The sequence below is a fragment of the Pan paniscus genome, chromosome 10, assembly GCF_029289425.2.
Source record: "Pan paniscus chromosome 10, NHGRI_mPanPan1-v2.0_pri, whole genome shotgun sequence".
Lineage (NCBI taxonomy): Eukaryota > Metazoa > Chordata > Mammalia > Primates > Hominidae > Pan > Pan paniscus.
This window is the reverse complement of record NC_073259.2, coordinates 103,849,975-103,876,537: the sequence shown is the minus strand read 5'-3', so window position 1 is coordinate 103,876,537 and position 26,563 is coordinate 103,849,975. Positions and strand designations below refer to the sequence as shown.

Here is a 26,563-nt window from a genome sequence, read left to right as displayed (position 1 = left end):
CCTGGGTTCAAGCAATTCTCCTGCCTCAGCCTCCAGAGTAGCTGGGACTACAGGTGCCCACCACACCTGGCTAATTTTTTGTATTTTTAGTAGAGACGGGGTCTCACCATGTTGGCCAGGCAGGTCTCAAACTCCTGATGTCATGTAATCCACCCACCTCGGCCTTCCAAACCAATTTGCTTAAAATTCACTTACAGGTTTTCAAAATGTATTAACATCCTGAAACCATTAATTTGAGCTCTGAGATGGTACAGTTTTAATACTGCTTAATGAAGTTTTTCTAATGTTTCTGATAACTGAATGCCTCTTCTATGATGAGGTCAATTATACTGAATTTAGGGTTGAAGCAGATTGTGTCATAGATTTACCCTCTAAATTGCATTGTAATCTTGTAAGGCACAATTGTAATAAAAATATTCAGAAAGGCACTTGTGTTTGAAATTGCAGCACAGGTTTAGGATCGGAAAGTGTCCAGGGTAATTAGGAGCTATAGGTAAAACCAAAGCAGAAGCATATCTAGCTTAATTAACATCTTGAACATATTCTACTATATTACATATCTTGAAATCCCACCTATGGACAAGGGATGTTTTTAATCAAATTGCTGCTTCAGTAGATTGTGAGCTTTTTTAAGCTTGATTTTCTAATACTTAGACAATAGTACTTTTCGTTGAACTAGACAAATTGAGTAGAATCTTTGTACTCTCAATTGCTTGCATAAGAGTACTAGGCAAAGAAAAGGCTAAATTTGCAAACCCAGCTTAGTCACCAAACCTAACTAGCTGTATAACCTTGACTAGGCTGGGGCCTGTGAAATAAAAAGTTTTAAATGGACCTCAGTTTTCTCGTGTCAGAAAAGGTTGGACTAATAACTTCCAAGGTCTTTTCCTATGCTAAGGTTTTATCAGGATAATTATGAATTAGGTAAAGTTATAAATTTTATTGTCTGACTGTCCCACTAAGCTTTAAAGCCAGTTTAACCATCTGCTGGACATGACTGGTCTGCCATCCTCACTAAGTCAACCCGTTCCAAATGGAATCAGTCACCTCCCAAACCAACTACATTTCCTGATTTTCCTATTTCTGCAAAAGAGATTATTATTTTTTCAACGAACCAGATTCAGAGCCCCCAATCCAAGTCACTTTTTTGTCCCCCCTCATCCACCCCCCACCCACTCCTCACCACAGTGTTCAAGTGATTCTCCTGCCTTAGCCTCCCGAGTAGCTGGAATTACAGGCATGCACCACCACACCTGCCTAATTTTTGTATTTTTAGTAGAAACGGGGTTTCGCCATGTTGACCAAGCTGGTTTCGAATTCCTGACCTCAAGTGATCTGCCTGCCTCAGCCTCCCAAAGTGCAGGAATTACAAGTGTGAGCCACCGCACTGGCCCAAGTCATTTTTAATTTCTTCCCAGTCTTTGGCCAATCCCATGGTCAGTTACAAAGTTCTATCAATTTCTTTTTGGTTCTCCTTCAATTCCCCCCAACCCCTGTCCATTATCCCTATCCTCATCTTGGTGTAGACCCAGGTATTCTCATAAAGTAGCCCTTAGCTCACCTTCCAAGTCTTCTTTTCCTGATCTATTATATGTCATTTCTAAATTATGACTCAGAGAACCTCCCAACACAAAGCAGCTTGACTTGCCAAAGCCTTTATTTGTTTGTCCCTCCTCTACTTTTTCTTCCCCATTCCACGAATCCCTATGAATCTCCTTCTCCTAATAGACTCCACTCATTCTCTCAGAGGCACTCTGTTTATTCACACTGGAGCACTTAGGCGACCACCACTGGCATATTCATCCACACCATATTCATCCACACCTACACAATTGTTAGTGCCCAGGTTCAGTCCACATCCTCCATGTGGTTTTTTTTAACTTCCTCAGCCCACAAAGTTTCACCTGTGCTAATAGCCTACTTTATATGCCACTCTTGAGGCACTGCCAGGCACTGCTTTATCATATCCTGCCTTAAGTTGTTATATTTTGTAGAACAAAAAATGGAATTATAACAATCCTATGGTATTGCTGAAAGTTTAGAGGCCAGAGGAACAGTCATCTCTAATATTTTGATGTATTTCTTTCCAGACCTTTTTCATATGTATGTTTTCTGTTGTTATAATGAAAGTGGCTGGGCACTGTGACTCATGCCTGTAATCCCAGCACTTTAGGAGGCCAAGGCGGGTGGATTGCTTGAGCCCAGGAGTTCAAGACCGGCCTGTGCAACATGGCAAAACCCCATCTCTAAGCGAACAAACAAAAAAATTAGCTGGGCATGGTGGTGTGCACTTATAGACCCTGCCACTTGGAAGACTTGAAGCAGGAGGATCATCTGAGCCCAGAGGTCAAGGTTGCGGTGAGCTGAGACTGCACCACTGCATTCCAGCCTGGGCAATAGAGTGAGACCTGTTTGAAAACAAAACAAAAACCAAAAACAATAATGAAAGTATATATACAATTTTGCTTTTAATTTTCTTTCACCCAATATATGAGAGAAAAAAAGTATAACTGAGAATAATAAAGTGATACAGGGGGTGCCATGAGAGGACAGAGGGGAAACTAACCCTGTTGGAAGAGGAGCCTAAGAAGGAAAGGTGTCACAGCAGCTATTGTCAGAACTGAATTTCCAAGGACCTGCCAGAGGTAGCCAGAAGGAGGAGAGGGTGTGCAGAAGCGAGAGGCATGAAGCAGTATTGTCCATCTTGAAGAGTGCAGGTTGTTCACTGTGAGTGGCAAGGAACCGGGACATTATAGGTTTGGGTGCCAAGCCAAGCAACATGCATTTTATGTGCCAATGATGAGAAGCCACTGAATATGTTAATAGGTGCTTGGGCCAAACACATCAGTGAAATTGCTAACTTTGGATGACATATACTGCTCCTGTAGTTGTCTACTTGATATCCAACCTCCCCTTCTTTCCAGTAGAATCCTGATTTTGTTAAGGGTGTCAATGTGCCCAGTTAAAATGCTTAGCTCTCCAGACTTCCTCATGGTCTGAAGAGGCCATGTAACCCAGTTCTAGACAATTAGATATAAGCAGATGGGTGAGGTTACTGGGAAAGTGTTTTAAGGCCAGCTGGCATGTATCTTTTACCCTTTTCTCTTTTCTAGAATAACAACACCCGTCCTGGAGGCAGAAAAACCATCTTGTGCCCATGAGGGAGAATACCAAACAAATCTGGATGACTTCCTTGAGTAGCTGCATTTATATTGGACTGTCTACCTCCTGACTTCTTGTCTTGTAAGAAAAATCAATCTCAATTTGGTTAAGCTACTGAGTTGGATTTTCATCAATTTCAGAAATAGCAATAGGTACAGAAAGTTTTAGCTAAGAGCCATTTAGAGGGAAAAATATTTAAAATGTGTGTCAATATAATGCTGTCAATGGTAGCTATATCTGTAATAACAACACAACTGTTTTTGGTTTTTGTTTTTGTTTTTTTAAAAAAATTTCTTGCCCTCATATAATTAATTTCAACATGAGAGAGCATGCGTGCTTTTTTTTTTTTTTTTTTTTTAAAGTATGGTTACCTTCCTGGAAGAGCATGTGTATTTTCAAAGGCTCTCACTCCCTCCCTTCCTAGGAATGAGCAGCTGAAGCCAGGAAGCACATGAAATAAGAAAGAGCGCCCATGGCAGGAGGCTTAAGTTAAAGCTTAAGGAAATTCCCAAGATGATGTTTTTAAAGGGCATTCAAAGGGCACAGTCCAGGTAGAAAACAAAATCTAGGATTATTTTAATGAAAACAATTCTCCATTTTATCTTCTCCCAGTAGTCTTCTAGTTCAAAGAGAGAGAAGATTGTATTCATGGAAAATTGATGGATAAGCAATGATTTTTTTTTATCTGAAAACCCAGGTCCTATCTTCAGTGTGTATTTATTGTATGATTTAAGTTTGGCACTTACATCTTTCATCTCACTTTCTCTTTGTATAAATGGGCACAACTATTCCTGTTCCCTCCCACACATTGATGCTGTGAGGATAAATAAGATCATGTTTATACTTCCATGGAGAAAAAACACTAGGTATACTAAAAATATCACTATTTTCAGAGTCTTTCTTTTTCTTGGAAATGTATAATAATGCCAGTTGCAAATGGTATTGTTGAAGAGTCAAATTTTCCATAAAAGTGATCACCTTTTCAGAAAATAGGTAATTAGTCCTTTGAAAACTAAAAGTTTCTTTTAAAATTTGTAACCATTTTTCAAACTTAGCAGCTTAAATTTGTTGATTTATTCTTCAAATTCATGTTTATTGAATGCTTACTACATGCAATGTATTTTAATGGAAATATTTCCCTCTGGTAAAACAAAATATATTTTACCTTTTATTGATGACTCTGTAAGATACCAATATATGAAAAAAGGATTTTAGCTGACTTCAAATATACCAGCCAACATCACATTAGGTTACAGAAATATAAGCCATAGAGCTAAGTTAAGGAAAATGTTAGTTCTATTCTATGTTGATCAGACAAACCTGGAGTTGAGTTCTACATGCACAGTGTAAGACAAGCTGGAGTATATCTGAAAAGAGGTGATTAAGATGGTGAAAAGTGTGGGAATCCTGTCATATGGGTGTTTAAACTAAAAGGATAGTTAAGATGAAAATTATTAAAACTTTACTTTAAATCATTGAATACCTACCAGAAGAGAAATTGGACTTATTCTGTATGGTTGCAGATGACTAACCTATAAACACAGAATTTTAAGAAGAGAAACATCCCACTTAAATAGAACAGTGCCAAAAATGAGCAGAATTGCCTTTGAGGCTCTTGTTTATGGAGATTTTTAGAACAGAAACTGGATGACCTTTGGACAGAGGCTTTGTGGAAAGGGGTTTTGATGGAGTGAGAAGTTGGGCTCAAGGGTCCCTCCTGATTCTGAATGTCTTACGCTCCACTAGGAACCTCACTTACTCTACTAAGTTACAGGAGAGTGATGCCTTTATAGCTTTTTCGTCCTTTGTTTCTGCACTAGAAGGCCTCAGACTGCTGTGGATGTTTTGGTTTTGTTTTTGTACTTATGGCTGCTTTTTAGAGTTTTCCCATCCTTCTCATTACTGGATTGCCTCAGTTTATCCCCTGTCTTTAATAACATCCTGCTCCATTCTAATCTGTTACTTCTAATAGGCTGTGATCTAGAAAGATGTCATAACCAAACTTAATAAAAATACATGAATGATTTAAGTGAGGTCCTGAAGGGCTCTCCTGTGAGTAAAGTCTTTGGTGCACAGAGTTTTGCCATTTATTTTATTTTATTTATTTTGAGACAAGGTCTCACTCTGTTGCCCAGGCTGGTGTACAGTGGTGCCAACACAGCTCACTGCAGCCTCGACCTCCCAGGCTCAAGCTATCCTCCCACCTCAGCCTCCCAAGTAGCTGGGACCAGAGGCATATGCCACCACGCCTGGCTATGCCATTTATTTTACTTTTTAAAGACCCTTTTAACTTCCTTTCAAGTTCTCAGGAATATTCTAGATTTAACTTATCAATTTTGTGGTTTCTGGGAATTGTTATTGAAATTCTGTAAGTTTGCTAAGCTTCCTACTAATTCATAAAATTACAAAATATTCTGAATCCATGACTGATGTTTTCAAAAACAAAATCATAGGCAATAATATACTTATCCAAGATTTTTCTTATGTAGGTAACCTTTTCTTGGATAGCTTCTTCAAAATGAAAATATCCTTTGTAACTAAACTGGACTATATAAGCAAATGATGTTTATTAGAATGCGGACTGTTTTTCTCTCCTGAGCTTTTCATATAGATAGTATTGGTGTCGAATGTGCAGATTCCTTTTGAATATGGGAAATCATTGTGATATAACTGGTTTTCTCCTTAGTCCTTAGTCTCCTTAGCCCCTTAGTATATAACAATAGTTTTAACACAACTCAGTCAAAAACATGTAATGAACACTTATTGTAGGTGTTCTTGGCTAAGAATAAGGAAGAATATCAGAAAAACACAGTAATGTTTTGTATAAACTGAATATTAAAGACTGTTCTACCATTAGAGAGCTTTCTGTCTTGTTAAAGGAAATAAGAGCCAGTTATTCAGCAATCAAAGAAATATATTATCAATGCAGGATTCGTGCAGACAGTAAATGGCTTTGAAATTTGTAATGAGATATGGAGTAGTTCTGTGATTGCTTTGGCAGCACATATGCTAAAATTGGAACAATACAGAGAAGATTAGCATGGCCTCTGCATGAGAATGGCATACAAATTTGTGAAGCATTCTATATTTTTAGCAATATATTGTACTCTTGAAAAATGCTAAGACAGTGAGTGTATTCTTAAATGCATGTTAATATGCAAAAATGCATATGTTCATTGGCTAGATTTAGTCATTCCACGCTGTATACATATTTCAAAACATCATGTTGTACATGATAAATACATACAAGTTTATTTGTTAATTAAAAAACAGAAATGGATTAGTTCTGCCTAAATATACTAGACTCAGAAGTTAATAATAAATGTGCATCCACCCCTTTGTTTAATTTGCCTTGGCTATTAAGTTAACATTTATGCTAAGAACCTTTGGCTGTTATAGTTTCCTATCATTTATTTGGTAAAAAGATTAATTGGAGAGGTGTTTCAATGGCTCCATTAGGAGATATGAAGAAAGCCCCACCATTGCCAGTATTTGGGAACTCAAAGCGTTTATTTTCTAAAGCAGGTGATGCTACATGAATTCCTGTCCACACCTGCTGCTACTTTCCTCTGTTGGCCAGAAGAATAATTTTAATGTCGCCCAAATGGATTATGCTGACCTCAACCCAGATCCCCCTGGGAGATATAAACTTCTTATATGTTCCTGGCTGGGTCATTGTAAATAATATCTACATGTATCCCAAAGCTCTGAATTATCCTCATCTGTAACAGACACAACGACTAAATGGTATCTGGAACGTAGTTAATTTTCTGGAAAATATTCAAAGGAACAAAATGAACACTGCAATACAAAATTGCTGTCGACTTAACTTTTGCCAGTTTCCCTGGATGTGTAAGTAGAATTATATTTTCACAGAACTTGCAAAAATCTCAGACTCGGCTGCTATTTAATCTCTTTCCAGAAGCACCAGCCCTGAGCAATCCTATCTGCAATTAGCTGCGTGTGGTTGCTACTAAATTGCTCCCCACAAGTTAGTTCCTAACACTGTTTCACAGCACGGCATACTCTATAAAGGGAGAACGCTTGGAAGGACCGAAGAGTTCCCTTTGTCGTGCCCCTGCCCTGCCTCTGGACAACGATGTTCTTACACTGCCGACTAGCTAATCCTGTGACACTTTTCTTTCAGCACCTTGAGTTTGAGTTAGGCAATACCTCTTACACCAAAGTGGGCACACCTTCGGATCATGTAGGCAGCGATTGTTTAGCCGAGACATCCCCCTACCCCCGCAAAAGGCAGCAGAGAAGCGGCGAACGCCGCTTAGCAGTTGGCGCGCTCTCAGTGCGGGTGACCCGGGGCTGGGTTGGGGTGTTCCGTCCCCGGGTCGTGGGACTCCCCGAGAGGGGGTGACTGGAGGAGGAGGGAGGGCTTGTTTCGCTGGGGGATGTGGGAAGTAGGCGCTAGCCTGTTTCGCGGTTTTTTAAGCCCCTTGGCATGCCCTGACCTGATCTAGAGGGAGTCTACTGCTCTTAGGAATGTTCCGGGAGAAGGTGGGAGATTGCTTCCCAGGGGAGGCCTGTGGGTGCTGCAGGGCACCAGGGGGGTCACTAGGGAGATGCAGGGCGCGGGCCAGGAGGGGCGCCAGGGCAGCCGGGGGCCAGGCTGAGGCGACCGGGACCAGCGGGCAGCCGGGCGTCGGGGGCGTCGGTCGGGGCGCGGGGGACCCCCCCCCCACCCCGGGCGGCAGCGGCAGCGGCGATCCGATCCCGCGGGCTGCGCCGCCCGGGCTGTCAAGCGCGGGGGGCGGGCGGGAGGAAGGGGTGGAGGTGCGAGGGGAGGAGGGCTGGCACCGGAGCGCCGCGGCGTCGGTGCAATAAAAATGCATCGCATGGAACTGCCCGTGGAGAAGGACGGGACGGAGCCGGGGCAGCCAGAAGAGGTGGGAAAAGCGGAGGAGGACGCCCAGGAGGAGGCGGCGGCGGCGGCCGGGAAGTGAAAGGTCTCGCAAAGTTCAGCGGCGGCTGCGGGCGCCGAGCCCCGGGCTAGCGGCAGACGAGCCCGCAGGGCCGCTCCGCGGGGCAGCGCAGCCAGGCCGGCTATGGTCCCGGGGCTCCCGCCGCCCCGCAGGTGCCCGGGACTCGCCAGGCCGGTGCGCGAGGGTCACCCCACCTCCCCGCGCGGTCCCGGCCCCTGGCTCCCAGCTGCCGGCGACCGCTGACCGAGCCCGGCGCCCCAGGAGGAGGAAGAAACCAGGGCCCGGTTCCCTCCCGAGGACGGCGGCGCTTCATCCCGCAGCCCAGAGGTCTCGGCTCCCTCCGGCACCCGCCCGGCCCGGCTGCTCCCGGCTCCTCCCGGCCATGGGGAGCTGCGCGCGGCTGCTGCTGCTCTGGGGCTGCACGGTGGTGGCCGCAGGTGGGTGGTGACGCGGCGGGGCCCCCACCCCTTCCCTCGCTGCTTCTCTAACCCATCTCGGGACTCGGGGGTGCAGGGGAGCCAGGGCTGCGAGCGCAGAGCGCTGCTCCCGAGGGTGAAATGAGTGGCCATGTTCCGCCTCCTTTCCCCGGGGCTCCGCAGTTTCAAATACTATTGATTTATTTTTACAACTGGGATACACATGCTCTTGGATAACCAGCTATCCTGGGTGCGCCCTGCCGGGGATACTGCGACCGGGGTTTCTTTCTTGGTTTGGCTTGTTAAAAAACTGCTTTTCCACTTGGTGAGGGAACAAAGGACCCAGCTCGCCATCCCCCGGCACTTCATGGCCTAAGGAATGATGAGGAGGGGTGGTCCAGCGACCCTGGGCGCGCGTGGGCTGGGGCCGGTCTCTGGTGGAAGCCGATCGCTGGTGTCCCTGACCTGGTGCTGGGTACTAGAGAACCAGGTAAGGACACCTGGGGCAGGGCTGAGCGCCCTCTCCCCGGAGCAGTGACTGGAACGCAGTGGGACTCCTGGCTTGGACGATAGGTGGTGATCACCCCGGGCTTGCATTGAGCTGGCTGGCCGCCCCTGGGGAATTGGTACCCTGGCAGAGACTCTGCGGGAGGTCGGAGGCGGGTCTGCTCCCTGGCTCGGTAACTGGACAACCGGCGTCGGCTTCGGCAGATGCCCTCTCCCTCCCACTCCCATCCTGGCTTTCTTGGGCTGCCCTAGGCCACCGGCTCCTGGCTCGTGGTTTCTGTATTCGGGAGCCCCTTTCTGCTCCTCTCCCTCCCTCTTGCGGGTCACCTGGTTTCCAGTTAGGCGTAAGCGCAGCCCTGTAGGTGAGGGGGAGAGATGTGAGGGAGTCTGCAGACATCCAGTCTCTCGTGCGGATCTTGACTGCTTCAGAAAGGGGCGCCTGGGCTAGAGGGACGCGCTGGTGGCTACAGAACATTGTAGCACGCATCTCCTCCCTTGGGCTTCCACTCTTCCCTGAGGGCCGCTGGCACCCAGCAAAATCCAGGCTTTCCAGTCTGCATCCCAAACCAGTCCAAGTCACAGGAGCATCCTTAGTATCATTGAATAGTCCCTTGAGTGACTCCAAGTATTTTGCCCCACGGATTCTTTATCTGGCTCAAATCTTTTCTGGACTTAGGAGTTTAGGGGCATTTAAAATTATTGGATATTTTTCCCAGGGGCCTATTAAAGGCCTAAGATTTTACTTTAATTCTTGCACTCTTAAAATATGAGCTTTCAAAAAACCTTTTCCTTCTCAAACCATATTATGGCAAAAACATGCAAGCCATTGAAAGGTTGTAAATAAACATCACAAGGCAAGTGTTTCAAGTCAAAAATACTTGTACAGGCAGTATATGATTTTCCTTGAAATTTTTTACAGGTGAGTCATAGCACACTGTGTGTTTGTGTGCTTCTGGCCACAAGCAACTGTTGCCCCAGCTAATGAGAAAAGTGGCAAACAGAACCCAGGCATAATGCACACTTTAATTTGACATTTAAAAAATAATGCCTAAGGAAGCCCTTTAGTTGCAAGGCTTCGTGGGGTTGGCCATTGTCAGTGTGTGAAATGTCTCTGTTGCAGCCTAAGCTGTCATTTGGCCTCCTCCAATCCTTACTATGACAACAGTTCAGACGTACTGCTTCTTAAGCAGCAGAAACATTCAATTAGCCAGAATTTAAGGGTTGATTTCCTTTTCCCTCTTTCCCCCTCTGTTTTAACCTTTAAAATAGATGATTTTTGCTTAAGGTATTCACAATTAAAATGACAAATGCAAATCAAAGGATTATAGTATGTACTCAGAATGTTAATAAGTGGATAATGTTTATCATTTTAAGTCATTTTAAAACATTAAAGTCTGTTGGACCTTTGGGAGGAAAAGTGTGTTTTTTAAAGAAGGTGTTGTAGTTCACAGATAATATTTAAAGGTGCTGTTAGTGGCTGCCAGACTGTAGACACTCTCCTGTTAAGCAAACAGTTAACTACTATATAACCTGTCACAGGTAGAAACCCTGAAGAGACAGCATGTAAAATAAGCTTTTCTGCCATTTGGCAGTTCAGAGAGTTTTTTTCTTAGTTATGTTTACGTAATGTTAGAAACTGATAGTGCACATCTGAACTCCAAAGGTCTCTAGCTTTGCCTCCCTCTAAATGAGGACCCATTGTATATTTATTAAATATCTCATATTGCTTTTCCTAGGGAGTTTACCCCTTCCCTGGCTTAAAAATATAAAGAAAATAGAATTCCACATTTCCTTCTAAATGCATTCTCATAATAAACATGTTAAATCATGTGAAGGACTCACATTAAATTGGAAAGACTAACTTAGGTGGTCTTAAAAACACTATGGTTTTTCAATAGTCATGACTTCAAAAACACATCAATGTATTTGAAATACAGAAAACATTTATAAGGCAAAGTACTTGAAAAGTTTTAGGCCAATAATCTTCACCCTGGTGGTTCTATTTTCCCTCCTCTTGCCCTCTGCCTAAAGTGTTTGTTTCTGTGATGTGAATTTTACATCTGAACATAAAAAGCAAATACACACACACGCACACACACACGCATACACGAATGCATTGTGAATGCAGAACAGTGTTCATGCTCAAACAGGAACATGGTGGAGCATGGTAGAATTTGCCATTTATCGAAAGTCTCAAGTGCTTTTGGGGAGATCCTTGACTGTTGTCGATGGACTAGGTGGCCAAAAGAGCTTTCCAGATGGGTTTGTCTTGCATCATGCATGCTTTCCCTTTCTTAGGACTGAGTGGAGTAGCTGGAGTGAGTTCCCGCTGTGAAAAAGCCTGCAACCCTCGGATGGGAAATTTGGCTTTGGGGCGAAAACTCTGGGCAGACACCACCTGTGGTCAGAATGCTACCGAACTGTACTGCTTCTACAGTGAGAACACGGATCTGACTTGTCGGCAGCCCAAATGTGACAAATGCAATGCTGCCCATCCTCACCTGGCTCACCTGCCATCTGCCATGGCAGACTCATCCTTCCGGTTTCCTCGCACATGGTGGCAGTCTGCGGAGGATGTGCACAGAGAAAAGATCCAGTTAGACCTGGAAGCTGAATTCTACTTCACTCACCTAATTGTGATGTTCAAGTCCCCCAGGCCGGCTGCCATGGTGCTGGACCGCTCCCAGGACTTTGGGAAAACATGGAAGCCTTATAAGTACTTTGCGACTAACTGCTCCGCTACATTTGGCCTGGAAGATGATGTTGTCAAGAAGGGCGCCATTTGTACTTCTAAATACTCCAGTCCTTTTCCATGCACTGGAGGAGAGGTAAGGGCACCTGTTTAACTCTACACTGTAAGTAAGATAGAAAAATGTTACCAGCCCGCATTTTTTTTAAAAGCATGAAGCTATACTTGTAGCAACATGAATGAAATTAGAATTTTTCATGAGATTTATTTGTCATAAATTATTTCTTACCCTTACATATGAATGTGTAGTCATTTTCAAGCAGATTGCCCACTGGCTGGGTTTAAGTCAGTATTCTAAGATTCAAATTTTTCACATATAAAAAAAGAGCAGACACAAATCATCACTCTAGAGGCTCCTCATTGCTTCAGTTCTCGGGACTACTTACTGTGCTTCTGAAAGGGGAGGAGTTACTGAGACAGTCTGTTCCTGGAGCCCACACGGGTATCTTCCTGATAGTGTTAATATAAATAGGAAGTAAATAAAAACAAAGCCAAGAAAGAAAAAAAAATCTGTTTGACAGAAGGATACTTTTGTATGACAGTAGCAAACAAATGAAAGTAGTTGCTTTTAACATACAAAGTTTCTTCTGGGCTCACAGACACATGAATTTCAGCTTAGGCCATCTTAAACTCATTCTGCAAAACAGCCTCCTTAGCTACTGATCCAATTTCTATGTGGAATGTTTTCTCTTTAATATTCCTTTCTCCTAAGGGAGAAACAGGTCTCTTTTTAGCTCTTCTTAACTTATGTGGCAATACCTTGAAAGGCTCCCCACAACCCTCAGGTGTATGAGAACAGAGAAAACTGAATAAAAGCAGATTAAGAGAATATAATACTTCAATAGGTAGATGAAGAAATACTGATTCAGGAAAAAGAGAGGAGAGTATAATCATTCTAATTCTGGTCCATGTCATGAATATACAGACTAGATAAGTGGCTTTCAACTAGGGGTGATTTTTGGCTCCTCTTCCCTGGGGACATTGGGACACTTGGAAATATCTGGAGACATTTTTGCTAGGGGGAGGAACACCACTGGCATCTAGTGGGTGGAGGCCAAGGATGATGCTAAACCTCAGACGATGCACAAAATAGCGTTCCCCACCCCATCCCCAACCAAAAATTATCTAGCTCAAAATGTCAATGTACCGAGGTTGAGACAGCCTGGACTATTAGGCATATATCCAATACATGGATCACAATGGCTACAGAAACTAGGATAAGCACTCTTCTAGCATCCTTTATATAACTATTCTCAGACTTCCCAGGTAGTTGTGTATAATCAGCATGTATTGACCCCCTCAGGCACTGTATTCAATGCTACTAATTCTGCTTTTGGTGTGGTATGGGGAGGTGCTTGCCAGGAGCCTGATGAAAAGGTTGGTTTGGGACCTCCTTTCCCCACTTCCATAGATACATGGAGACTTTTGCCATATCATTCAGCCACTTCTTCTGTGTGCACCTTGAAGAGACCAGCAAGAATAGTGCTGCTGGCACCAGAACCAAGTAGGACATGGTGCAAGCAGCACACTGACTGTTTTCCATTCTTCATGGTCCCCAAAGTTGGCTGAATATTGTTAAGCCCATTTGCAACCTGTCATGATGGACATTTTTAAAGCTACCAGGACAGGAAAGAGACAGATAAGTTAGTCTCATTGTTTTGTTATGTGGAGAACACTTTGTGCTGAAAACAAATGAATGGCTTAAACTCTCAAATTGCTTTGGAATTGATCCTCAGGCTCATATCGGCTCCTTACATCTCAGTGCTACTGGGCCTTGTGTATCTATGAAGTTGAAAAAATACAGTTTTAGTAACCAGATGGCAGGCATGCTCATTTAGCAAATATCACATTGAATTTATTGCAAATTTATTGCCACAGTCCAGCAATTATTTAAAGATGACTATAGTAATCTCTACTGGGCCTTGTTTATCTGTGAAATTGCAAAAATACAGTCTGAGTAATCAGATGGCAGGCATGCTCATTTAGCAAATATCACATTGAATTTATTGCAAATTTATTGCAACAGTCCAGCAATTATTTAGAGATGACTACAGTAACTTTGAACTAACCTATATGGAAATACAATCTTGTCTTTTTTAAAACCAACTATTTATTGTCATCAATGTTTATATCAAATTCCAAGCAGATAGAGACTAACATTTATGTAAGTTATTTCAGTGTACAGATACCTTCTAAACCTAGTTCATAAGTGTTTTTAATTGTAGTTGTTATTTTAGCAGACTTTTTTTTTTTGAGACTGAGTCCCGCTCTGTCGCCCAGGCTGGAGTGCAGTGGCACAATCTTGGCTCACTGAAGCCTCCACCTTCTAGATTCAAGCAATTCTCCTGCCTCAGCCTCCTGAGTAGCTGGGATTACAGGTGCACACCACCACATCCAGCTTTTTTTTGTCTTTTTAGTAGACATGGGGTTTCACCATTTTGGCCAGGCTGGTCTTGAACTCCTGACCTAGTGATCCGCCCTCCTCGGCCTGCCAAAGTGCTGGGATTACAGGTGTGAGTCACTGCGCCCGGCCTCAGCAGACATATTTTAATGGTGAGAAAAGCATCAAGTGTGACCTAGTTCCCTCTAGAGCATTATTTGCAAGTGTAAAGTGTAAAGAAGTCATTATAGAATTTCTTCTTTGCAGAGGACAGGTTTGGGAACTAATCTTTCTCTCCTGAGTTAAAGAATGGAAGAGTCTTTCTCTAACTCAAGGACTACAGGAAGCCTCCCCAGAAGTGATTATTGCCTTCCTCTCCTCTGTCATGTTAGAATATATATAAATCAGTGCAGTACTACAAATTTATTTTGCAGTTTCAACTCCATGTCACCGATTTCCATCTTTGAAAATTGTGTGCTCAGAAAAAGAAGCTAGTCAATCTAGTTTAAAAATAAGAAGTCTCAAATTTCATTTATGGCTTATTTGCAATATTATAGACCTATATTTTCCTCCATTCTATATAAGGCTTAAGACTTCTCTAGGTATTATCCTATTAATTAGGCTAACATAAATATATGCCAGACTCAATTTGTTTCCAATGTTCATTCAGAAATACTGCTTTGGGTTTTGAGAGCCTGGAGCTTCATGTCTAAAGAGTCAGCTACCTCCATCAACAGAGTGGAAGGCACCAGTCATCCGAAAGAGGACTTCAAAAACATGGGCCCAAAAATTCACCCAGAAGAACACTTTTTAAATAGGCATTAAACCTGCTATATAGAAACTTCCTAAACTGCCCAGCTCTTTCAAAGAATGGGGTATGGCTATCCTAAAACGTGTCTCCTTCCTGGGAGATGAGATTGAGGCTTGAGCTAAAATGATTTGCCCAACAACATACCGTTAGTTACGTGGCAGAGCTAGGACTAAGTCACAAGTCTTCTGACTTGAAGTCTAGTATTTGTTCCATAAAATCAAGTTCTCTCCCTCTATTTGTGACCCTCAAGAACTACTGGTGGGGAATATCTTATATCTCCCTCCTCTCTCACTCTCTTAAAGCCATTTGCTGCTATTCATTTGGAGATGACATGAAGGTAAAATGGAATTTGCCAAACAGTTTTCTCCTGAGCAGTAATGTCCTCTGAGATGGCAGTGGTATACTGAGAATAAAAGATACCATTGTTAACTTAGGCTGGGAAACACTGACTGGGTTTAACAAATTGAAACATTTAGAAATACATTAATATTCTCATTATGTACCCTGTATCCCCAAATGGGAGATTTAGGATGTGACATTCCTGGACTTACTTGGCTATGAAACCCTCTTTTTGCAGAATTCGTTACTATCTTTCAGGACCCTAATGATCCACAGAGCACAGCATGGGAAATGCTGGGGTGGAGGTTTAAGTGCTCCCAAAACTCTGATGAAAGGCACAGACAGGCCTGGGGCTAGGCATCCTTGGATATCAGGACTCTGTCCATTAGGAGCTTAGCCTCCTATGTAGTTGGAGCAGTCAATAATAATAACCTTGAGGCTAAAAATGATAGGTTAATTAGGCTTTTTCAGGATGTAAAAGAAGCACTCTCAGATTACCTCTGGATACAGCAAACACAAGGAAGTGGGAAGATGTAGCAAATCGTCTTAGATGCCACACAGTCAGGCCTCACGACACTGGAATTGCGATGATCACTGTTAGGAAACAGCATCTGTTCCAGTGTGGCCCAAAAGTAACTCTAAAGGGATGTAGTTACGGTCTCCTTAGAAGTGAGCATGACTTGCTCCCTGCTCTATTAACTCTCTATTAAAAGAACTCTATTCAAAATTGGATAGCAACCAACCAAAGCACACAGATTTTTAAAATTTTTCTCCAGGGCATTATGAAAATGTACCATTCAAAGGCAGGACTGTAAAGTCGGAGATAGCAGTACAGAGAAGCCAAGAACAGAGGGAGTAGCTGGGTCTCAAAGTAATCTTTGAATAGAAAAGGATTATTAGGCTGGGCACAGTGGCTCACGCCTGTAATCCCAGCACTTTGGGAGGCAGGCAGATCACCTAAGGTCAGGAGTTCAAGACCAGCCTGGCCAACATGGTGAAACCCTGTCTCTACTAAAAATACAAAAAAGTTAGCCAGGTGTGGTGGCACACACCTGTAATCCCAGCTACTCGGGAAGCTGAGGCACGAGAATTGCTTGAACCTGGGAGGCGGAGGTTGCAGTGAGCCGAGATCACGCCCCTGCACCTCAGCCTGGGCGACAGAGTGAGACTCTGTCTCAAAAAAAAGAAAAAAAAAAGTAAAGGATTATTAAAGAGGGTAAGTCCCATGTCAGTTTTATTTACCTGTATGTCCCTAGCATTTAGCACATTGCTTGGATCACAGTAGGCAGTCAATAAATCTGTAACTGAATAAATAAATGAGTGATATGACAAGCAGGGAGAAATGACAGGGGATAAATGAATAAGCCTTGGGCAGGGGATGAGGATCAGAAACCTTGGTTAACTGGAGAAGCTGAGTTTGTAGTCATATGAGACTAGTTATGGTATGGGAAGCGCAACCAATAGAGGATCTTAAATGATGTTTATTCACCCATTTATTCAAATAATTTTCAAGCTACTATGTGTCAGATCCCATTCCAGGTGGCATAGACATGGCAGTGAACCAAACACATAAAAATCCCTGTATCCATGAAACTCAGATTCTAATGTGGGGATGGGGAGATAGAGAGCAAATAAGTAAAATCTGTGTTATGTCGGAGTGTGGTAAATACTAAGGAGAGAAAACAAAACGGGGGAGGGGATGGGGAATGCTGGCAGGGGAAGGTTTGCTATTTTTATTTTTCTATTTTTTTAAATTAATTATTACTTTTATTCAATTAAAGCAGAAAAAAGAAATGGGGAACATAAACAAATGGAGAAATAGAAATGACATGGTAAGATGAGAGAGTCAAGCTTAACAACTTTTTTCTTCCAACTTTTAAGTGCAGGGGTACATGTGCAGCATGTGCAGGTTTGTTACATAGGTAAATGTGTGCCATAGTGGTTTGCTGCACAGATCATCCTATTGCCCAGGTATTAAGCCCAGCATCCATTAGCTATTCTTCCTGATGCTCGCCCTCCTCCCACCCAGGTTTGCTATTTTTAAAACAGATTGAAGGATTTGTGTTTGATAGAATGGACAGTGACAAGGACTATGAGTTCCTGGCAAGTTTTCATGAGTGAACAAAACCTATAATTAAGGGTCACATTTGTTTTATGGTAATGGTATGGTTTATTTTTTTATTATACTTTAAGTTCTAGGGTACATGTGCACAACGTGCAGGTTTGTCACATATGTATACATGTGCCATGCTGGTGTGCTGCACCCATTAACTCGTCATTTACATAAGGTATATCTCCTAATGCTATCCCTCCCCGCTCCCCCCACCCCACAACAGGCCCCGGTGTGTGATGTTCCCCTTCCTGTGCCCAAGTGTTCTCATTGTTCAATTCCCACCTATAAGTGAGAACATGCAGTGTTTGTTTTTTGTCCTTGCAATAGTTTGCTGAGAATGATGGTTTCCAGCTTCATCCATGTCCCTACGAAGGACATGAACTCATCAATTTTTACGGCTGCATAGTATTCCATGGTGTATATGTGCCATATTTTCTTAATCCAGTCTATCATTGATGGACATTTGGGTTGGTTCCAAGTCTTTGCTATTGTGAATAGTGCCGCAATAAACATATGTGTGCATGTGTCTTTATAGCAGCATGACTTATAATCCTTTGGGTATATACCCGGTAATGGGATGGCTGGGTCAAATGGTATTTCTAGTTCTAGATCCCTGAGGTTTCGCCACAGTGTCTTCCACAATGGTTGAACCAGTTTACAGTCCTACCAACAGTGTAAAAGTGTTCCTATTTCTCCACATCCTCTCCAACACCTGTTGTTTCCTGACTTTTTAATGATCACCATTCTAACTGGTGTGAGATGGTATCTCATTGTGGTTTTGATTTGCATTTCTCTGATGGCCAGTGATGATGAGCATTTTTTCATGTGTCTGTTGGCTGCATAAATGTCTTCTTTTGAGAAGTGTCTGTTCATATCCTTCGCCTACTTGTTGATGGGGTTGTTTGTTTTTTTCTTGTAAATTTGTTTGAGTTCTTTGTAGATTCTTGATATTAGCCCTTTGTCAGATGAGTAGATTGCAAAAATTTTCTCTCATTCTGTAGATTGCCTGTTCACTCTGATGGTAGTTTCTTTTGCTGTGCAGAAGCTCTTTAGTTTCATTAGATGCCATTTGTCAATTTTGGCTTTTGTTGCCATTGCTTTTGGTGTTTTAGACATGAAGTCCTTTCCCATGCCTATGTCCTGAATGGTATTGCCTAGGTTTTCTTCTAGGGTTTTTATGGTTTTAGGTCTAACATTTAAGTCTTTAATCCATCTTGAATTAATTTTTGTATAAGGTGTAAGGAAGGGATCCAGTTTCAGCTTTCTACATATGGCTAGCCAGTTTTCCCAGCACCATTTGTTAAATAGGGAAACCTTCCCCATTTCTTGTTTTTGTCAGGTTTGTCAAAGATCAGATGGTTGTAGATATGTGGCATTATTTCTGAGGCCTCTGTTCTGTTCCATTGGTCTATATCTCTGTTTTGGTACCAGTACCATGCTGTTTTGGTTACTTGTAGTATAGTTTGAAGTCAGGTAGCGTGATGCCTCCAGCTTTGTTCTTTTGGCTTAGGATTGACTTGGCAATGCAGGCTCTTTTTTGGTTCCATATGAACTTTAAAGTAGTTTTTTCCAATTTTGTGGAGAAAGTCATTGGTAGCTTGATGGGGATGGCATTGAATCTATAAATTACTTTGGGCAGTATGGCCATTTTCACGATATTGATTCTTCCTACCCATGAGCATGGAATGTTCTTCCATTTGTTTGTATCCTCTTTTATTTCATTGAGCAGTGGTTTGTAGTTCTCCTTGAAGAGGTCCTTCACATCCCTTGTAAGTTGGATTCCTAGGTATTTTATTCTCTTTGAAACAATTGTGAATGGGAGTTCACTCATGATTTGGCTCTCTGTTTGTCTGTTATCGGTGTATAAGAATGTTTGCGATTTTTGCACATTGATTTTGTATCCTGAGACTTGGCTGAAGTTGCTTATCAGCTTAAGGAGGTTTTGGGCTGAGACAATGGAGTTTTCTAAATATACAATCATGTCATCTGCAAACAGGGACAATTTGACCTCTTTTCCTAATTGAATACACTTTATTTCTTTCTCCTGCCTGATTGCCATGGCCAGAACTTCCAACACTATGTTGAATAGGAGTGGTGAGAGAGGGCAACCCTGTCTTGTGCCAGTTTTCAAAGGGAATGCTTCCAGTTTTTGCCCATTCAGTATGATATTGGCTGTGGGTTTGTCATACATAGCTCTTATTATTTTGAGATACGTCCCATCAATACCTAATTTATTGAGAGTTTTTAGCATGAAGGGCTGTTGAATTTTGTCAAATGCCTTTTCTGCATCTATTGAGATAATAATGTGGTTTTTGTCTTTGGTTCTGTTTATATGCTGGATTACATTTATTGATTTGCATATGTTGAACCAGCCTTGCATCCCAGGGATGAAGCCCACTTGATCATGGTGGGTAAGCTTTTTGATGTGCTGCTGGATTCGGTTTGCCAGTATTTTATTGAGGATTTTTGCATCGATGTTCATCAGGGATATTGCTCTAAAATTCTTTTTTGTTGTGTCTCTGCCAGGCTTTGGTATCAGAATGATGCTGGACTCATAAAATGAGTTAGGGAGGATTCCCTCTTTTTCTATTGATTGGAATAGTTTCAGAAGGAATGGTACCAGCTCCTCCTTGTACCTCTGGTAGAATTCGGCTGTGAATCCGTCTGGTCCTGGACTTTTTTTGGTTGGTAAGCTATTAATTATTGCCTCAATTTCAGAGCCTGTTATTGGTCTATCAGAGATTCAGGTTCCTCATGGTTTAGTCTTGGGAGGGTGTATGTGTCCAGGAATTTATCCATTTCTTCTAGATTTTCTAGTTTATTTCCGTAGAGGTGTTTATAGTATTCTCTGATGGTAGTTTGTATTTCTGTGGGATTGGTGGTGATATCCCCTTTATCATTTTTTATTGTGTCTATTTGATTCTTCTCTCTTTTCTTCTTTATTGGTCTTGCTAGCGGTCTATCGATTTTGTTGATCTTTTCAAAAAACCAACTCCTGGATTCATTGATTTTTTGAAGGTTTTTTGTGTCTCTATCTCCTTCAGTTCTGCTCTGATCTTAGTTATTTCTTGCCTTCTGCTAGCTTTTGAATGTGTTTGCTCTTGCTTCTCTATTAATTGTGATGTTAGGGTGTCAATTTTAGATCTTTCCTGCTTTCTTTTGTGGGCATTTAGTGCTATAAATTTCCCTCTACACACTGCTTTAAATGCGTCCCAGAGATTCTAGTATGTTGTGTCTTTGTTCTCATTGGTTTCAAAGAACATCTTTATTTCTGCCTTCATTTCGTTATGTACCCAGTAGTCATTCAGGAACAGGTTGTTCAGTTTCCATGTAGTTGAGTGGTTTTGAGTGAGTTTCTTAATTCTGAGTTCTAATTTGATTGCACTGTGGTCTGAGAGACAGTTTATTATAATTTCTGTTCTTTTACATTTGCTGAGGAGTACTTTACTTCCAGCTATGTGGTCAATTTTGGAATAAGTGCAATGTGGTGCTGAGAAGAATGTATATTCTGTTAATTTGGGGTGGAGAGTTCTGTAGATGTCTATTAGGTCCAGTTGGTGCAGAGCTGAGTTCAATTCCTGGATATCCTTGTTAATTTTCTGTCTCATTGATCTGTCTAATGTTGACAGTGGGGTGTTAAAGTCCCCCATTATTATTGTGTGGGAGTCTAAGTCTCTTTGTAGGTCTCTAAGGACTTGCTTTATGAATCTGGGTGCTCCTGTATTGGGTGGAACTATCCTATATTTAGGATAGTTAGCTCTTCTTGTTGAATTGATCCCTTTACCATTATGTAATGGCCTTCTTTGTCTCTTTTGATCGTTGTTGGTTTAAAGTCTGTTTTATCAGAGACTAGGATTGCAACCCCTGCCTTTTTTTGTTTTCCATTTGCTTGGTAGATCTCCTCCATCCCTTTATTTTGAGCCTATGCATGTCTCTGCACGTGAGATGGGTTTCCTGAATACGGCACACTGATGGGTCTTGACTCTTTATCCAATTTGCCAGTCTGTGCCTTTTAATTGGAGCATTTAGCCCATTTAAATTTAAGGTTAATATTGTTATGTGTGAATTTGATCCTGTCATTATGATGTTAGCTGGTTATTTTGCTGTTTAGTTGATGCAGTTTCTTCCTAGAATTGATGGTCTTTACAATTTGGCATGTTTTTGCAGTGGCTGGTACTGGTTGTTCCTTTCCATGTTTAGTGCTTCCTTCAGGAGCTCTTGTAGGGCAGGCCTGGTGGTGACAAAATCTCTCAGCATTTGCTTGTCTGTAAAGGATTTTATTTCTTCTTCACTTATGATGCTTAGTTTGGCTGGATATGAAATTCTAGGTTGAAAATTCTTTTCTTTAAGAATGTTGAATATTTGCCCCCACTCTCTTCTGGCTTGCAGAGTTTCCACCAAGAGATCAGCTGTTAGTCTGATGGACTTCCCTTTGTGGGTAACCTGACCTTTCTCTCTGGCTGCCCTTAACATTTTTTCCTTCATTTCAACTTTGGGGAATCTGACAATTATGTGTCTTGGAGTTGCTCTTCTCGAGGAGTATCTTTGTGGTGTTCTCTGTATTTCCTGAATTTGAATGTTGGCCTGCCTTGCTAGGTTGGGGAAGTTCTCCTGGATAATATCCTGCAGAGTGTTTTCTTACCTGGTTCCATTCTCCCCATCACTTTCAGGCACACCAATCAGATGTAGATTTGATCTTTTCACATAGTCCCATATTTCTTGGAGGCTTTGTTCGTTTCTTTTAATTCCTTTTTCTCTAAACTTCTCTTCTTGCTTCATTTCACTCATTTGATCTTCAATCACTGATATCCTTTCTTCCAGTTGATCGAATTGGCTACTGAAGCTTATGCATGTGTCACGTAGTTCTCATGCCATGGTTTTCAGCTCCATCAGGTCATTTAAGGACTTCTCTACATTGGTTATTCTAGTTAGCCATTCATCTAATCTTTTTCCAAGGTTTTAAACTTCTTTGCAATGGGTTCGAACTTCCTCCTTTAGCTCGGAGAAGTTTGGTCGTCTGAAGCCTTCTTCTCTCAACTCATCAAAGTCATCTCTATCCAGCTTTGTTCTGTTGCTGGTGAGGAGCTGCGTTCCTTTGGAGGAGGAGAGGCGTTCTGATTTTTAGAACTTCCAGTTTTTCTGCTCTGTTTTTTCCCCATCTTTGTGGTTTTATCTACCTTTGGTCTTTGATGATGGTGATGTACAGATGGGGTTTTGGTGTGGATGTCCTTTCTGTTTGTTAGCTTTCCTTCTAACAGTCAGGACCCTCAGCTGCAGGTCTGCTGGAGTTTGCTGGAGGTCTATCCAGACCCTGTTTGCCTGGGTGTGAGCAGCAGAGGCTACAGAACAGCGAATATTGCTGAACAGCAAATGTTGCTGCCCGATCGTTCCTCTGGAAGTTTTGTCTCAGAGGAGTACCTGGCCGTGTGAGTTGTCAGCCCCTACTGGGGGGTGCCTCCCAGTTAGGCTACTCAGGAGGCAGGCTGTCCATTCTCAGATCTCAAACTCTGTGCTAGGAGAACCACTACTCTCTTCAAAGCTGTCAGACAGGGACATTTAAGTCTGCAGAGGTTTCTGCTGCCTTTTATTCGGCTATGCCCTGCCCCCAGAGGTGGAATCTGCAGAGGCAGGCAGGCCTCCTTGAGCTGCAGTGGGCTCCACCCAGTTCAAGCTTCCCAGCTGCTTTGTTTACCTACTCAAGCCTCAGCAATAGCGGGCACCCCTCCCCCAGCCTGGCTGCCGCCTTGCAGTTCGATCTCAGACTGCTGTGCTAGCAATGAGCGAGGCTCTGTGGGCGTGGGACCCTCTGAGCCATGCACAGGATATAATCTCCTGGTGTGCCGTTTGCTAAGACCATTGGAAAAGCGCAATATTAGGGTGGGAGTGACCCGATTTTCCAGGTGCCATCTGTCACAGCTTCCCTTGGCTAGGAAAGGGAATTCCCTGACCCCTTGTGCTTCCCGGATGAGGAGATGCCTCGCCCTGCTTTGGCTCATGCTTGGTGCACTGCACCCACTGTCCTGCACCCACTGTCCAACAAGCTCCAGTGAGATGAACCCGGTACCTCAGTTGGAAATGCAGAAATCACCCGTCTTCTGTGTCACTCACACTGGGAGCTGTAGACTGGAGCTGTTCCTATTCAGCCATCTTGGAACCAAGCCTCGGTAATGGTATGTTTTAAGGTATGGGAAAATGATGTTGGATATTAATTAACCCAACATTCATTGATAAAAACCCCTTTTGCTAGTGTTCCTTAGAATGAGAGCATTTGAAAAGGAATCTAAATGTTGTTAATGGAAAAGAATATTACTCATGAGTAATCTGCAGCCTAAAGATAGTTGAAGTGACTTGTCTTCAATTACTCAGCTGAAATCTGTGTTTCCTGACTTCTAGCCCAGTGCTATTTCCACTATACTAAGTTGAAATAACTTTGTGCCAAGTCAAGTAGCATGAAAGATACAAAAACTATATACATTCCGTTCCTTCACACTCCTTACAACCTACTGGGTGAGAGAATAAACATGATAATTTATGGACTGATTCATTAAATTATATGAGATAGTGCATGCTTAATCCCCCAAATATGTGGTGTAGATAATATGCCTTTCAAGATCCAAGTATTCATTTGTCTCTAGGCCATGGAAAGGGCTATGTTTCAATACCTTGTGATAAAGTCAGTATGGCACAAGTGTGCAGAAAATGATAAATTACTTAATCGGGGTTTTATGGGCATTTACATTTATGATATGTTAAGCAATATTTAGAATTTCTCAAAAGATAAAACAAAGTCGTATATGAGTAGGAATGCTTTCTAAGCATGACTGTTCGGTTAACTACTTGTAGTCTTCAACTGGCAAAATCTGTTCATGCCTATTTCCACAGTAGCAGTAGTCACAAGTCATAATGGCTGCTAATAGCTGTTGAAGCCTTCCCACCTGCCAGGTGCTCCCAGTGCACTGCATCCCTTATTCTCACAAGAAGCTCCTTAGTTAAGCACCAATATTAACTCTCTTTTACAGACAAAGAAACTGAAACCTAGTGAGTTGAAATAACACAGAGTCAAATAATAGCTAAAATTATTGAGCTAACCTATTCCAGAGCTGGGATGATTAATTTGCCTTGAAGTTATTTATATGATTAGGCTTTATTATAAAACACCAATCTTTTTTTTTTTTAAAAAAAAAAAAAGAGAGAAAAACTAAAACTAAATTTCCCTGGTAATCAGTAGGTATTGTATACAACATATAGTCTACTGATAATTTGTAATATGGTGGTATGCACTTTGCATAATAAAGTTACTGCTTTTACATTAGATAGAAGAAGTATATATAACAAGTAAAGACTCTTTGCACTTAGTGTTATCCAAGATCGTTTAAAATAAGCTGTATGGGAATGAACATCACAGTTCTTCAGTACCACTTAGCATGCTTTGTTATTTGATTGGTTTGGTTTTTGCGGGGAGGGAAGGTACTTTTTATCTAGTTAGTACCCACTTTAAGTAGTATTTCTAATGAAGTCATCTAATGTATTAATGTTTCACCTTGCATCATATTTTAAATGTAAGGTGCTAAATAAAGTAAATAAGTAAAATATGTAGAATGCTACATAGTGATAAGTGCAAAGGAAAAAAAAATAAAGCAGAGATGGGTGCTATGGGGAGAAGAGGCTTATGTTGAGATGGGGCTCCCAGAGAAAGCCTCATTGAGACGTTCGAATAAGGACCCAAAGGAAAGTAGAGGTGAGTTGTGGACATACATAGAGAAGAGCAAAGGCCTTGAGGAAGTCCGCCTGGCACCTTCCAGTGTGCGAGGAGGTTGATACCAAAGCTAAGGGGTCCAGGTGCAGTGTAGTAGGTGAGATCAGAGTGATGGGCAGGTGTGGGCATGCGGGCCCTCAAAAAGAGGTGCCCAGGATGACTCAAACTTACGCCTAGATCAATTCAATCCTGTTCATTATTTTTAGCATTCCCTCAAAGGAGCCCCAATTTGAACCATATGTTATTCTGGGCTTATTTATAAAGTCATTTGTTTTTAGTCTGGGTGATATTAGAAGCCATTGGAGGCCAGGCCTGGTGGCTCATGCCTATAATCCTAGCACCTTGGGAGGCCAAGGCTGGTGAATCACCTGAGGTCAGGAGTTTGAGACCAGCCTGGCCAACATGGTGAAACCCTGTCTCTACTACAAATACAAAAATTAGCTGGGCGTGGTGGCAGGTGCCTGAAATTCCAGCTACTCGGGAGGCGGAGGCATGAGAATAATGTGAACCCCGGAGGGCGGAGGTTGCAGTGAGCCGAGATCGTGCCACTTCACTCCAGCCTGGGCAAAAGAGTGAAACTCCATCTCAAAAAAAAAAAGAAAAAAGAAAAAAAAGAGCCATTGGAGATTTTGAGATTTTAAGTGGTGGGGTGATATTATCTATTTTTAGTACGATTACTCTGGCTTGTGTGTTAATAAAAGACCAAAGAGGGAAGGAGGGTGAGGGAAGAGGCAGGGGGACCATTTAGAATCCTATTGCAATAATTCAGACTAGACTTGATGGTGCATGGGACAGAGGGCAGAGGTAGAAATGGTGAAAAGTGGTTGAATTCTAGATCTATTTTGTTGATAGAGCCAACAGCATTTGCTGACAGTTTGGGTGTAGAGTGTAAGAGAAAGAAGTAAGTATGTTTTTAGTTTGAGCACCTGGAAGAATGCAACGACCATTTACTGAGATAGAGAAGATGTGCCAGGGAACAGATTTGGAGAGGAAGACCAGGAACTCATTTTCAGACACGTTAAGTATGAGTTGCCTTTTAGACATACAAATGGAGATACTTAGGAGGCCACTGGAGTTTAGAGTTCAGAAAAGCTGGCTGGACCAAACATATGTGTGAGATTTTAAGCTATGAAGCTGGTTGAGATTGCCAAGGGAGTGAGTATGGATTAAAAAAAGAGAAAGTTCTAAAAACTGAGCCAAGGGGAGGATTAAAGTTAGTCCATTGATGCTGCCATTATTGAAAACACTTTTGCAACTAATCTTGGGTGGACGTGGTGGCTCATGCCTGTAATCCCACCACTTTGGGAGGCTGAAGTGGGTGGATTGCTTGAGCCCAGGAGTTCAAGACCAGCCTGGGTAACATGGCGAAACCCTGTCTCTACAAAAAATACAAAAA

At 42.3% G+C, this 26,563-nt stretch overlaps 1 protein-coding gene, 1 long non-coding RNA gene and 1 other non-coding gene across 5 annotated transcripts in view; all 3 read left to right on the top strand.

Moving 5' to 3' along the window:
• LOC117975177 (uncharacterized) overlaps positions 1-6,493 on the top strand; it is a 67,474-nt gene extending 60,981 nt beyond the window's left edge. For both annotated transcript variants that reach the window (XR_008620465.2, XR_004665386.3), the window contains exon 3: positions 3,114-6,493. This is a non-coding gene — a long non-coding RNA (uncharacterized LOC117975177). The remainder of the gene's footprint in view (positions 1-3,113) is intronic.
• On the top strand, positions 6,148-6,254 carry LOC112436869 (U6 spliceosomal RNA). The gene has a single exon (XR_003025544.1). It is a non-coding gene; the product is annotated as a U6 spliceosomal RNA (small nuclear RNA).
• Positions 6,494-8,279: 1,786 nt separating the features above from the next.
• NTN4 (netrin 4) overlaps positions 8,280-26,563 on the top strand; it is a 132,916-nt gene continuing 114,632 nt past the window's right edge. The window contains exons 1-2 of one of the 2 annotated variants that reach the window (XM_003808248.4): positions 8,280-8,533; positions 11,318-11,847. In XM_003808248.4, the coding sequence (XP_003808296.1) occupies positions 8,479-8,533; positions 11,318-11,847 (585 nt within the window). In that variant the 5' untranslated portion in view covers positions 8,280-8,478. Of the gene's footprint in view, positions 8,534-8,595; positions 9,003-11,317; positions 11,848-26,563 lie in introns of those variants that run through there. The other variant, XM_008960329.6, reaches the window with a different exon arrangement.